This window comes from Plectrocnemia conspersa, unplaced genomic scaffold (assembly GCF_051122295.1).
Source record: "Plectrocnemia conspersa isolate PC_06_02 unplaced genomic scaffold, ASM5112229v1 ptg000007l, whole genome shotgun sequence".
Classification (NCBI taxonomy): domain Eukaryota; kingdom Metazoa; phylum Arthropoda; class Insecta; order Trichoptera; family Polycentropodidae; genus Plectrocnemia; species Plectrocnemia conspersa.
This window is the reverse complement of record NW_028277171.1, coordinates 8,006,789-8,020,521: the sequence shown is the minus strand read 5'-3', so window position 1 is coordinate 8,020,521 and position 13,733 is coordinate 8,006,789. Positions and strand designations below refer to the sequence as shown.

Below are 13,733 nucleotides of genomic sequence, written 5' to 3'. Positions count from 1 at the left end.
GACTATGATTATTTTGCTGTGAAATAATATTAATGAAAATATTTCGTAGTATTAAAACGCATTATTTATAAAACATAATTATTAAATAACTGTGCATTACAGTTATATTTAGTTTATTTCTTAGCTGTAAATCATTTTTATAACTATGTTTTTATTACTCATCTATTAATTATTGTTAATAATTCTATTACGTATAAGTAACGATGAATATCTCTTAAGCATTTCACTGATTTTTTTATAAGTAAAAATATACATACATAAATGTTATTTTAAGTTCATAAAAATAGCTCATATATGTGATAATAATAATTTTTAAATAGTATTTTTTTCAATATTTTAATATAATAATTTGATTTAATAATAGTCTTCATAACTTTCACTGCTAGACGAATGCTTCTTAAACATATCACGTTTTTTTCTGTCTGCAGGATGAAATTTCGTTTTCTCTATATCCAAAATATCTTCAGCCTGAAGTGATGAAGCTAGTTTAATAAATTGGTAGGTAGGTTTAACTGAAATGAAAATTTATAATAAGTACGTATTTAATATAAGGTTTAATATTCATTTTTGTACTAACTTTCCCTTTTTCTTCTTTGGGTTCCTTCAACGTTTAAAAACGCCGAAGCAACGAGGAAAATGCACAAATACACGTATATCTTTGAAAAATAAATAGCATACAAATAAAATGTAACATATATTAGGTTTACCTATATACTTTAATTTTGACAAAATAATATATTTATTTTTTTAACTTACGATGAAGTTCATTATTGTTGCTTATAGACGTTAATCTATTCGACTTTTGATAATAAATATTACATTTTCAAAATATATAGGTATTAAATAGTTTTTTCCAAGGTCGAGAGTGTATTTTTCTAACCGGTTATTCTTCCAAAAACAAGGTTTGTATGAATAATATATTTATTGTATAAAAATCATGATTTCTCAATTATAAGTCAAATTCAATAAAGTATTTCAGTATTACATTTCACTTAATGATGTTTTTTATGTTGAGTGGTTGAGTGATGATCACTGACTTTTCCCGATTTATGGGCTGCAGCTTGTTCATGGTGAGTTTCATGTCCTGTGTGAACTAATTTTGGAGCAGTTTTGTGTTGATCTACTTGATGGCCTATGTATTATATAATTAAATATTAATATTATACAATTATCTGATATATTTTTTTTATGTTATATTAGGCAAACCATCAGCTTTCTTGTGATCGGCTTGGATAGCTACCACCAATAAAACCATGAAGAAAAATACAGCCTGAAATATTAATATATTTGATTACATATTGAATTTATAACATTGTAAAATCATACGCTTGTGTATATGATTTTGTATTGAACCACAATATTTTACTAGATTTTTACTAACCCAGAACTTCATTTTGGCGCAGTCCAGAAAAACTTAAATTAAATTAATATTTTTCGTTGCTTATATACGAAAATATGGAAAAGGTGAAGTGCAGGGTATCTTTTTTCCGATTAAATTGTTTATCTTTGTTGTTTTCACCATGTTTTGTTATTAAATTGATTCCAATAACACGTTACAAATTTAGTTGATGCAATAAACATTGCAAATCAACGGAGAGTATTTAAAAATAATATTAATTAATATGAAAGTTTTCTATATTATTGCAAATAGTATTATATTTATTTTTGTATTTATTGTAAATAGTAATAGTCTGTTTCTAAATAGCATATTAGTGAACTGCTATCATGTTGGCTTATTTTATAAAATATTGATATAAAAACATTCCCATTTTTCCACCATCATCTCGACTGCTGTAGTACAATTAATCATGATATTTAATTTAATCTATATTAAATTACATATACCGAGTTTGTGATGCAAAAATAATATTTTATATAATGCTCTTATGCATTATATAAAATGTTATTTTATAGTATTCTTTATTTATTACTTATTAAAAATATAATTTAATCGTAATACATCTACATATATAATAAAAAAAAATGTTAAACTAAAATACTTTAATACTGTTGTATTTTATAAAATCAGATAACATTGAAAATGTATATATATATATATATTAGTAGAAAGATCTATAATCAAAATAAAATTATTTTATTTTTACATACTTAAGCCATCGGGACTATCCATAATAGTTGCGTCGAAACTGTAAGAGTTCCATCAATGTTCTTCTAGAAAGCTCAAGAAACAACAAAACATAATAAATCTGACGATTTATTGTAAGAACTAAGCTATGCAGAATTTGCTTATAGTTGCCACGCAGCGTTTCAAAACACATATATTACAGAAAAATATCAAAACCCTATTAGCTTCGAGACACACGTCTAGAAATAATATTCATGGCCATTTGTGGCACGGCAGTTTTATTTAGTCAAAGGTTGTAATGAAAGCGAAGGTAAATAATAATGCCACTTGGTCCTAAATTGGCATTATTTGTCATTCGTTTTGTCCCAAAACGACTACTCCTGGACTCTTCAGACTCATCAACTCGACTCAGTTAACCGTGAGGAACCGGAGACCAGAGAGAATCACTATTTTAACAACTGCAAAGCACGACGACTCTTCACTCGATATTAGCACCTACAATTTTATAGAAAGTCGGTACACATTATATATTTATGTGAAAAAAACTGTATATCAAACAACTTTTCTGGCATGTAACTGTCTGAATATCTACTCGGCTACAAATCCAGAAAATACTAATAGATAATCCCTTGAGTGAATCAAAGTTTTCATCGTAATATATGTATAACCGCATGGATGTCCATTAACGGGTTTAAATTAATAGTTCTGATGACCGTTGGACCGTACTTGAACAAAAAAGTTGGACCGTAACAATTTTGAATCTACATCTATGCTGTTACATACGCCACAAAATCTAACAAATTATGTATTATGCCGTAGGATCAACCCGTTATTGTTATTAAAGGTTCGTACATAAGATTATAGAACAAATAGATTTGCATTCTTCAGATTCAATATCAAAGTAAAAAACAAATATGGTAATGTATTACCGAGCGGAATCCAAAAGCTCGGAAGAAATTGCACTCATACCTTATTTTAAAAAAAATAAAGTCAAGCATCCTCGAATTGCACATTTTAAGGAGTAAAGCCGTCGCAAAATGTATGCCAATAATCTGATAAGATTTGTATTAAATAAAAAGAATGAGTCTCGTTTCAAGGATTGAGAATCGGAAGAGATGTTGAACCTCCGTAATTCACTAAAAACAAAACCGTACAAAATCACTTCCATCAAAACTACCACTTTGCTTTTGATTTGGAATATCATGAATTCAGCTGAATTCGTACGGACCAAATAAAAAAACGATTGCTTTTACTTTGATAATCTGATTTAGTCAACCCGAGCAGCCACACCAAATGTTCAAGAGTTCGACTTAGTATTCGATACGACTTGAAGATGACAACGACGCAGTTCTACGGCGAGAACAGATACCTATATATATATATCATATCACAAATTACAGCCAAGTTAAAAACTGTTGTATTTTAAATGTAATTTATTAAAAAATCTTTGCAATTATAAAAAATACTATTTATATTTGTATATTAAAAAAAACAGTACAAAGAAAAAAATAATAAATTAATTTAGCCAAGTTTAAAACTAGAAATTGGATATTAAGCCACCGACTTTATGAATTAAGCACTGATGTTATATATTAACAAAATTAAATCATGTATATTTTACCCTAAAATATCGTTAAAAAATGTTTAGGGTTTACCGGTTATATATTGTATTTACATATTTTTACATTGAAGTTATGTGGCAGTTGCATTATCAGTTAATCAAAAAAAATGTTGTATGCCTCTGAAATCAAATAGAGACAATTATTATAAAATGAAGAGCACTTAAGACATACACAATACAAACAAAACAAAATGTTTATTCATATAGCTAAGTTTTGAACCAGCAATTATATATATATTTAGCGATAAGCTTCATGCGTTACGCGCGGATCAAAATGTTTTTATAAAAATAAATAATGAAAATTTATTTCTAAAATTATTATATAAAATTTATAAATTACCATTTATATATTAAATTGAAATTTATTCATATATAAATTTTTACAAAATAAACTAATAAGTTTAAAGAGACACAATACATAATACATCATAAACATATTTAATTATTTTTCATTACAAAAACAAATAAAAAAGATAAATTAATGAAAGTTCTAATCAAATATATATGTGTTATTTTACTTACAATTTTATGAGATGCACCAGATCTGAGTGTTTATTTTTATGTAATATATATGTAGTAATAAAATTACATAAGTTATATCACTAATTGGATATTATTAATGTTAAAAACATGGTAATTGTAATATATTACATATAAAGAAGTAATTATAGAAGGTACTACATAATTTAAAAAATGTTGAACTGCTCAAATATGTTATTATTATTTGTACTACATAAAATTAGAAATAAAAAATGTATAATACAATCAAGAAATGGTTTAGAACCACGATTTAGATATTTAATATTTTATTTGCGATTAATTTCATGTTTTTCACGCGTATCTGGGTTTTTCCATTTAAATATTATATGTAATAACAATTCTCAAAGATTGCAAGTTTAATATTGTGTTATGTTTATTTTTTATATTAAAGTAATGATACAGTTAAATTATCATTACAATATAATAAAATATAATTAAAATATGTTATTCTATATTAATATTTTACATGATAGCTTATTCGATTGATCATTGTTATTTAATATGAAATAAATATTTACAATAATATATAAATATCCAAGGTTTTATAAACATATTTATAGTACACCTAAATTGTTTATTACAATTTTTAATGAAATACTAAAAATATTAATAATATAAAGTAATTAATTCCTTAAACATAGTTAATTTATTTATATTGCATAACTTTTTGTATATTATTATATTTTTGAGAAGGTTATCGATGGACGTATTTGACATTGGCTCATTTTTGGCATCCATTTTAATCACAATAAATGGCGTAACCTGTCGTTTTGAGATAAATTTTAATGTATTTTTTTATCAAAACGAGTTGTCACGTATATCAAAAAAAAATTATGAACATTACGTAATTGTTATTGTGAATATTATAACATAATACATATTTTAGCTTAAAATATTTATTCACAAAAAATAAATACATAATAACAATTATTTATGTTTGTATCAAAAATTTGCATCGTTGTTTATTACACTGTCCATTGCTCTCATATTATCAGCATCTACTCCAAAACCACATTTTTCTATAAAAATAATAAATCAAAGTATCTGTTAATATTTATATAAAATATCTAAAATACTTACCATGATTTTCATGCTCTCCAAGTTTTGTTTTGATTTTAGTCTCAATTTGTTGAATGCCATTTGGCATAGATTGAACTAGCATTATAAAACACGAGATTGTCATGAGAATCTAAAGTATATGATACAGTAAATAAAACGTAGTTCACCTAGTTTTTGTATCTATAAAAATAACTCACACAAAAATGTATATTCATTTTGAAAAATAGGGAACTACAATATCGGTCGTGTATCATTGGCGTAACAATAAATTAGAAGTGATGATAGCGTATTTATATACTATGCATTTTTTTAAAAATTCCATTCCAAACAAACAACTTGCAGCGGTATAAATGTTTGTTCTTATCGTTACGCTAAGTTTATTTGTTAATAAAATAATAATTTAATTAACAAGCGTCGAGGCCGCTGCGTGTTAAAAAATGGTATGTGCAATACATGAAATATTCACAGTTTAACCGTGAACTTGTATGCCATATTTATAGTGATGTTTGACTAAAATATTTTTGAGAAGATATTTCTGGAGAATACTTATATAATGTACTCTTTTTTATAGTTTTATACAGCATTTAAAAATATTTTCTGAATTCTTCGGAATATTTTAACAAATATTGTTATGCGTGATAAATTTATATTGTAGATACGTATATAAGCTCAGTTCAATTATATTATAAAAAAACTATTTTCTACACTTATTTTGCAACCAACCTATTTATAATAAGACTATCAATCATTTAATTCCCTTTAAGGATAACTACAAACACAAGTTCATTTATTTATCGGTTCGTAGAATTTTATTAAAAATATTTTCTTGTAGATGATTTCCAAGAAATATTCAAAATTCTATACAATATTTTTATATATTATAATTATATTGATCCTTATATAACTTATGAATTAAAATCTATTACAATAATATATATTTAATTAGAATAAATTACTTTAAAATATATTAGGATATCCCGAAAAAATTGTGTTTTTTTTTTGTAATTTAAGTTTCAACAGTCAGTCTGTTTTGACCGTTGATACATGCGTACTTTATTAAATAAATATGTGTTGGTGCACTCATGATTCCACATTCCGATATTGGGCTCCAAAAGTTATGATGGCAGAATTTTTACCATGTAAACAATTATTACGATATGGCATGTTATATAAATGTATCAAAAAAATCTCTTACTAGCAAAATACTTCTACAACATGTGGCCAAATTGACTGGATAAAATCAAGGAACTTGATTTAAAAGTTTTATCTCATCCTCCTTATTCCCCAGACCATGCTCCTTCCGACTACTATTTATTTCAAGCGATGAAATACTTCTTAGATAGAAAATAACCAAATACAGACGATGTAAAAAGAGTGCTATCGAAATATTTTAAATCAAAGCCTTTAACATTTTATGCTAATGTGATCAAAAAGCAATTGCGAGGTAAAAATAATTAAATTAAAAGTAAATTATATATTGAATCATTAAAATAAAACAAATAACATTTAAAAGTGTTTTTTTAGTTTCATTCAAAAATATAAATAGTCTAAAACATAATAACACATGAGTTGAAGAAAAATCTACTCTGTTGTATAGCAAATATTTGTATTTCATTATGATGGAAACCGGTATTGTAATTTCTAATGCACACAAATTATGTCATCTAAAACTACATGCCACTAGTTTGTGATCGCTGTATTGGCATTGCTTCCATACCAAACATATGATACCCTATGAACTTGATTACTGCGAAATCAATAGTTTCATAACAAGGAAAATTATATTACAACAACTATAAATCTTAAACCGTCTCGTGGTCTGACATTAATGCATTTTTTATCATTATATTGATTCATTTTTTTTTATTAATTTAATTTAAACATTATTTAAAAATATAAATAAACACATTATTGATATATTTGCAATTCCTAATAATTGCGGAGAGAATATAATAATAAATATAAAAGCTTAGTCATGTTTCTTTACATCTGACTACTAAACTGCTGTTCTTTTTCATTAACGCAAGGAACAAACGTCCTTGTTTTTTTTATTGATCCTTTAAAGGAATCTTATAAAAACTAATTACAAAGCGATTATAGTATTCCACAAAAATTTAATTTTACTAATTTTTAATTTCTAAAAAATAAAATAATTATTTTTCATTAGTTACATTCAATTTTGTACAGCATTTTTGTAAATTTCGTGTTTATATTATTTATATACTTAAAAATTAGTATTACACACTTCATAAAAAAATATATTATATATTTAATATATCTATAAAGCCCTATTCTAAAAATAATTTATTTTAAGTGAAATTGTCTATTTAATACTATTTTTAAATAATACAATACTTTTAGGTATTTAATAATACCACTAGCTGTCGGTACCTCACTATCGTGAGGTACCGATAGCTAGCGAGTGTGCGAATACCGGACCCTCAACTTTTTGGGTTTTAAATATAATTTTTGCTTCGTTCTGATTTTTTTAAATATTTTTTAAAATTTAATGGTTCAAATTGGTCATTACTATTTAAGATTTTCAATGATAGACAAAATAGTTCAATCTATAAAAACTACTTAACATTTTTAATTCATTTAAAAATAGGTTTACAACTTGACTAAATATTTCCAGAAGAAAACATTTTATATCATTTATTAGATTTACAACGTTAGATTTTATCGTTATATTGAAACTTAGATATTTAATGATTAATCTAAATATTGTATATCATTTATGAATAGGTTTAAAACTTGGCTAGATAATTATAAATTAAAAATTGTACTATGAAATTTCAATACAGCGAAGCTCACGAAACCAATGAATAAATTTTGGTGTACTGAAAATTCGTTATATTGAATGTAAGGAAGATGATATATTTTTATTTTATTTTTAATTACTATATTACTACAGCATCAAAATAACCTCTTATAAGGTTGACAGATCGTTTTTGTCCTTGTTTAAGGAAAATGTATGAAACACAATAAAATTTGTGAAAAAATGTTGTATAAAAAAAGTTTGAGGGTCAACGAAACACCTGTAATGTCGCTTTTGAACACATCTGGCACACCCCAAGTCAATGATGAACTGAATTCTTAGAAATATTTTGTCAAGTTATAACGTCATTCTTAAATTCGGAGCAAAATATTTTGTTATGCTGAGATTAGTCTTCATTACAATGAAAACATTTTGCATGAAAGTTTTTCGGGGACAAATTAAAGATTCGTTATACTGGAATTTCAATATTTCGCCTCGCTACCGCTCGCGCCGACCTTCACTATAGAACCAAACAACCTAACCTTTTTTTAATGATATTGTATTGATTTCTTCTCATTTCGGTATATTTTGTAATTGTCCAGAATCATCCAATCTATGACTAACCGATCCCGCGATCGCAGCGACGTATGAAGCGACGCCTGTGAGTATTTGTGGAACTGATTTTGACGCCGGCGTAAAACATCATCGTGACGTCACTATGGCGTTCTAACGCGAGTGTTTTGGGAATTCGCGGCCCGTTTTAACGATGCATATAACACAATTTTATCATAAATTAAAATTTTAGTAATAAGAGCGTTTTTTAGTTACACCATAAGTTACTTTATAATTAAAAAAAGTTGTTTATATGTTTTATGTGTAAATATAAAAGCCAATTAGAAAGATATAATAAACTGAAAATATCAAGCACCTAATATGTTACTTTAGACCAAAAATGCGTTTTAAAAATATTAATAATTTTGAGACCTTTGTCTATCTTTAATAAAAAATACTTTGACTTATTTTGATTGATATATTTTTTAAAGTAAATGTTTTTTCTGCGCAGTATTATATATTTTAATAATTAATAAATGCAAAAAGTTTTCACATTATTTAAAATTAATAATAAAATAAACATATTTAAAATCCATAATAAATAAAGAATATTTAAAATCCATAATAAAATAAAAAATATTTTTAAAGTTGAAAAAAATATTTTGAATAAATCTTGAAATTTTATTCTGAAACTTTATAATTTAAAAAATATTAAAATTAGTGATATACAATTTTGTGTAGTTTACTTTCAAAGGTGTCAGTAAGAAGGATTTTTGCAACACTATGTGTTTAGTAGTTGGTTGTTATCGAATAGTACTTATTTTTAAACTTTGCCCCTTTTTGTTGAAAATATTTTTTCAAAGGAAATTTTAAAAATTCTCTAAAAACTATTACTTTAAATTGGCAACGTTCGTCAAAATGTAAGTACACATTTTTTCTGTTAAGAGAAGCTAATAAAAAAATTACATTATTTATATTATATTTTAAATACCGTATAAACTAAACATATTTAAAAAAAATATTTTTTTTATAATTTGATGATTTTTATACATATATTGATAAGTGTTTTACAATTTAAATCGATAAAATCAATTTCGTAGTTCGTTCTCAAGCGCGCCGGGGAAATACCATAAGCGGTATTCCCCGGAATTTCTTATATGTGACAGTTCTTCTGTCATCGGTCAAGCGCGCGCCGGGATACAGCTTAGTGCGATTAAATAAACAGTGAAATATGTTATAATCACAGCATTTTTCTTAAAAAGTTACAATTGTAGATGATTCAAAGTGATTTACCATTGGAATTATAGACTTTATAATCGAAATTATCAATTATGAGTGTGCCAGTAAGTGTTTGGTTATATGAATACTATATCACGGTTATTCTAACAAAATTACTATTGACTTTCTAGGATCTAATATTAAAAGACAAACAGCAGTGATTTGGCAATTGAAGATATACATGCCAAAGTTAATTAAACATATTACAATGGTAGTAATAATGAAAAATCTCATATTAGTGTAAACAAAAAGTTACTTTTTACCCAATATATAGTATCGTTTGCAGTCAATTTTCAGAATCAATGAGAGATCTAATAACATTTACGTATGGCAAACAATTAATGTATGACATATTGCGACTATTTTGAAGAAGATGAAGATATGTCAATCTACGTGTTTAATCCTCTACAGTAATTTCCGTTAATTTTGTTCTTCGTTTGTCGTTCAAATTTAATTTATGGATTATAATAGTAGTAATAATGTGTTCAATGTTTACTCTTATAATTTTTTAATTACTTTTCAGAAGCAATGATGGAACAATTTGATGACCTAAATGGCTACAACGTAGAATTGGTATATATAAACAAAGAGTTAATCTACTCATGTTGAAGTCACTGTCAGCAAGTATTATCTTTTCATAAAGAACATACTACATAAGTTTGATGTAACTGAATATCTTAAATTTGGCTATTCAGAAAGAGGAATGATGGCACAGAACAAAAATTGTACATATTTTGCCACATCGGAATTAAAAATAACCCACTCTTAGATATTTTGGCTATCGATTATTCCAGGTATGCAATCACATATTTATAATCATTGTAAAATGTCGTTTATTAGATAACATCCAAGAAACTACACATTTATAAGCTGTCCGACAGCGCCGATTTGATCGACATTAACTTTCAATCCTCACATACTAAGGATATATTACACGTTCATGTTTAAAACATAACTGGTTAATTTAAAATTCTTAAAATCTAACGTATATGTGTATTAAATCGGAAAGCAATGATAATGTTTATGTAATATAAAAGAAAAACTCACTTTCGGGCCTCGGAGCCCGGCGACGGGATTTCAAAATTTGAAAATTTCATTACAAAGATTGTTTTATGATTGTTTATCTAATTTAATCGATGTATTCTTCTTATCCTAAACACATTATGTATATATTTAATTTTCATAGTTATAACACACCTAGTTAATTTGCAATCCGATTATTTATAAAAGCAAAAACTCACTTTTAGGCCTCGGAGCCCGTCGCCGGGAATTCAAAATTTGAAAATTTCATTACGATGATTATTTTATGATTGTTTATCTAGTTTAATCAATGTATTCTTCTAATCCTCAACACATTATGTATATATTTCATTTTTATTCAGTCAAATGATGAATTAATGAAAATTATTGTCGCGTAGCAAAATTTTATTATTAAATAATAATTATTTAAAAGTGTTGTCACGGTACTGTCTATTTGAATTTGAATGCTTATTTTTCATTGGTCGAAGCTATTTGAATATTTGAATGCTTATTTTTGATTGGTCGAAACAACAGAACGCATTACCGGCGGCTCGAAAATCAATCGGAACAAATTCAATTTTAATTTTTAATATTATTTATTATTATAATTAAATATATTTCCTTTGTTTACGTGTATTGTTACACACCGTTAATACAAAGCGATACGATTTACAGAGTAGATAATTGAACGGAGAATGTTTCGTTTAAAGTTATGCGCGTCCGGAAGCGGAAGCGGCTTAGAACAATTATATATAAGATATTCTTAACTATTAGGAAACATTTTATTTTCAATGTATTACCAGTAATTATTTGATTGTAATAAATATCTATAAATTTAAAATTATGACAAAAAATAACTTACACCATATTAATATTATTTCGGTATTTTCCGTTATTGCTATAACATATTTTAATTAAATTGATAAACTAGTTACTTACATTGATCTTATGGTAAGTATTAAAATTGTATCTAAATATTCAATAACAATAGTAAATCTTTCGGTGCAAAATTTAGTTTTCTTCAAATAAAGTAGTGAACCATATGGTTTATGATAATGAATTTTCATAATATAAGTTATTTTTAATATTACTACTTTAAATTATTTTAAAAGAATAAAATAACTAAATTGCAATTGCATTAATATGTATTTATCTATATATTTTCATTATACTTTTTTTAATTGCGAATAATATATATTTGATATATTGATATTCTCTATACATTTTCACGTTTTTCATTGATAAAACAATCGTTTATATTCATATATTTTATTTTTCGTATAATATTAACAAAATAATTTATTTAACTACAAATTCAATAATAATAAAACAATAATAATAAATCTATTGCTTTCCCGGGTATGGTCCGGTTGGTGGTGGGTAGTTTATCGTTGGAAGCTCAGGTGGTGGACCATATGTGGGCTTTGGTGGATACACGGTATGTACGATTGGATGAATCACAGGGTGAACGATCGGCTGCTGCACGATTGGGAAGTACTTGACTTTGTTATAATGGGTGAATCCGAGAGAAGGGCTGAATCTGGTAAATTCAATGAGTCAATTAGATAAAATGCATTAAAACACTAGCAACATCGTATTGAAACTTACTTGTATTCTGGTACTTCTGGTTCTGATTTGAAATCGTCGACGATGGAAATCAGATGAGAGGGATTGAAATGAACTTGCTGTGGTTCATGTTTTACTTCAACCTGATAAAGAGAGATATTGTTAATATTGTGACATGTTAGTGATTAGATATGATATTAGTTACACTTACTGGAGCACCATATACGTGAGCAGGTGCCTCGTAAACTGGAGGTGGCGCTTCGTAAACATGTTTATAGACAGGTTGAATTGAATGAACTATTGGTTGAACATGTTGGACTGCGTGGATAGGTTGAATTTTATGTGGGATAGGTAAAATAGGCTTGATGCCAAAAGGTATTATGTTAGGTATTTTGAATAGATTTTTTGCTAATTTAGCTTTGATTCCCCAAGGAATGAGTTTTGCCGCAATCTTTTTCTTTATAAAAAAACTGTCTCCTGGAGTGGCCAAAGCCAATGCAATCTGTTAAAAATATAAGTTATTTTTCACAAATTACATTGATGTTTTATGGGGTTTTTTGAATTAATACTCACCAATAAAATTAGGGTGATCTTTGACACCATTTTTGCTGTTGTGATTAATGCACCACTGTATCTGAACGATCAATCGATGTATACTAATTTAATTTGGTGAAATTCTGGTATTTATACAGACAATTCAATGAACTACATCCTTAACGACGATCAATCTTGTGTAATGGAATTTCATAGTTGCTTCGGCGCCTAGGGCGAAAGTGTGTGATCGTGTAATGAAAATACAGTCTTAATTTCTTAAATGCTTTTTTGATGTAGTATAGTTTATGTTATTATATTTTTTTTTTAAAAATATATTGTCAAAAATATAGAATTAATAAAAAAAATGTATATTTTTATAGCACATTTTGTTACTGTTTTAGTAGTTACAACAAAAAAATTAAATCTCAGTAACTAGTATTCTAAATTAAAAAAATAATAACTAAACCTTAATATAGTGATATAAGTAGTTGTATCCAGAACATAATTCATATCCATTTATAAGCTGCACATGTTAAAAAATAATATTTTTAATGGATATTTATTCATAGTTGTTTTCCAATTAACATTTACACTTCTTCTTATATACTGTGACTAAAACATTATTTTTCTATGAATAGTGGTATTATTATGATATAATATATATGAAAAAATAATAGTATATTTGACGTTTTATTTTATATTTAAAAAATATAATGTCA

At 26.1% G+C, this 13,733-nt stretch overlaps 1 protein-coding gene and 4 long non-coding RNA genes across 7 annotated transcripts; 1 reads left to right on the top strand and 4 right to left on the bottom strand.

Annotated features, from left to right (window-relative positions):
* Window positions 1–67: 67 nt before the first annotated feature.
* LOC148233810 (uncharacterized) lies at window positions 68–889 on the bottom strand. Its single transcript, XR_015810273.1, has 3 exons — window positions 757–889; window positions 578–656; window positions 68–512 (listed from the first exon to the last, which is right to left on the bottom strand). It is a non-coding gene; the product is annotated as an uncharacterized LOC148233810 (long non-coding RNA).
* Window positions 890–903: 14 nt separating this feature from the next.
* LOC148233809 (uncharacterized) lies at window positions 904–1,465 on the bottom strand. The gene is made up of 3 exons (XR_015810274.1): window positions 1,382–1,465; window positions 1,207–1,270; window positions 904–1,132 (listed from the first exon to the last, which is right to left on the bottom strand). It is a non-coding gene; the product is annotated as an uncharacterized LOC148233809 (long non-coding RNA).
* Window positions 1,466–4,231: 2,766 nt separating this feature from the next.
* Window positions 4,232–5,700, bottom strand: LOC148233808 (uncharacterized). The gene is made up of 3 exons (XR_015810256.1): window positions 5,504–5,700; window positions 5,328–5,436; window positions 4,232–5,266 (listed from the first exon to the last, which is right to left on the bottom strand). It is a non-coding gene; the product is annotated as an uncharacterized LOC148233808 (long non-coding RNA).
* A 3,964-nt stretch (window positions 5,701–9,664) lies between these two features.
* LOC148233807 (uncharacterized) lies at window positions 9,665–11,770 on the top strand. 3 transcript variants are annotated; one of them, XR_015810219.1, is made up of 4 exons: window positions 9,665–9,823; window positions 9,891–9,959; window positions 10,026–10,105; window positions 10,181–11,770. It is a non-coding gene; the product is annotated as an uncharacterized LOC148233807 (long non-coding RNA). The 3 variants fall into 3 exon arrangements; XR_015810218.1 differs by having other exon boundaries at window positions 9,665–9,959; XR_015810216.1 differs by having other exon boundaries at window positions 9,665–10,105; window positions 10,181–10,304; window positions 10,418–11,770.
* Window positions 11,771–12,051: 281 nt separating this feature from the next.
* On the bottom strand, window positions 12,052–13,507 carry LOC148233806 (uncharacterized). The gene is made up of 4 exons (XM_088188845.1): window positions 13,054–13,507; window positions 12,692–12,982; window positions 12,523–12,623; window positions 12,052–12,454 (listed from the first exon to the last, which is right to left on the bottom strand). Exons 1-4 carry the CDS (start codon window positions 13,081–13,083, stop codon window positions 12,259–12,261), a joined length of 618 nt encoding a protein of 205 aa, XP_088044971.1. The 5' UTR covers window positions 13,084–13,507; the 3' UTR covers window positions 12,052–12,258.
* Window positions 13,508–13,733: the final 226 nt, after the last annotated feature.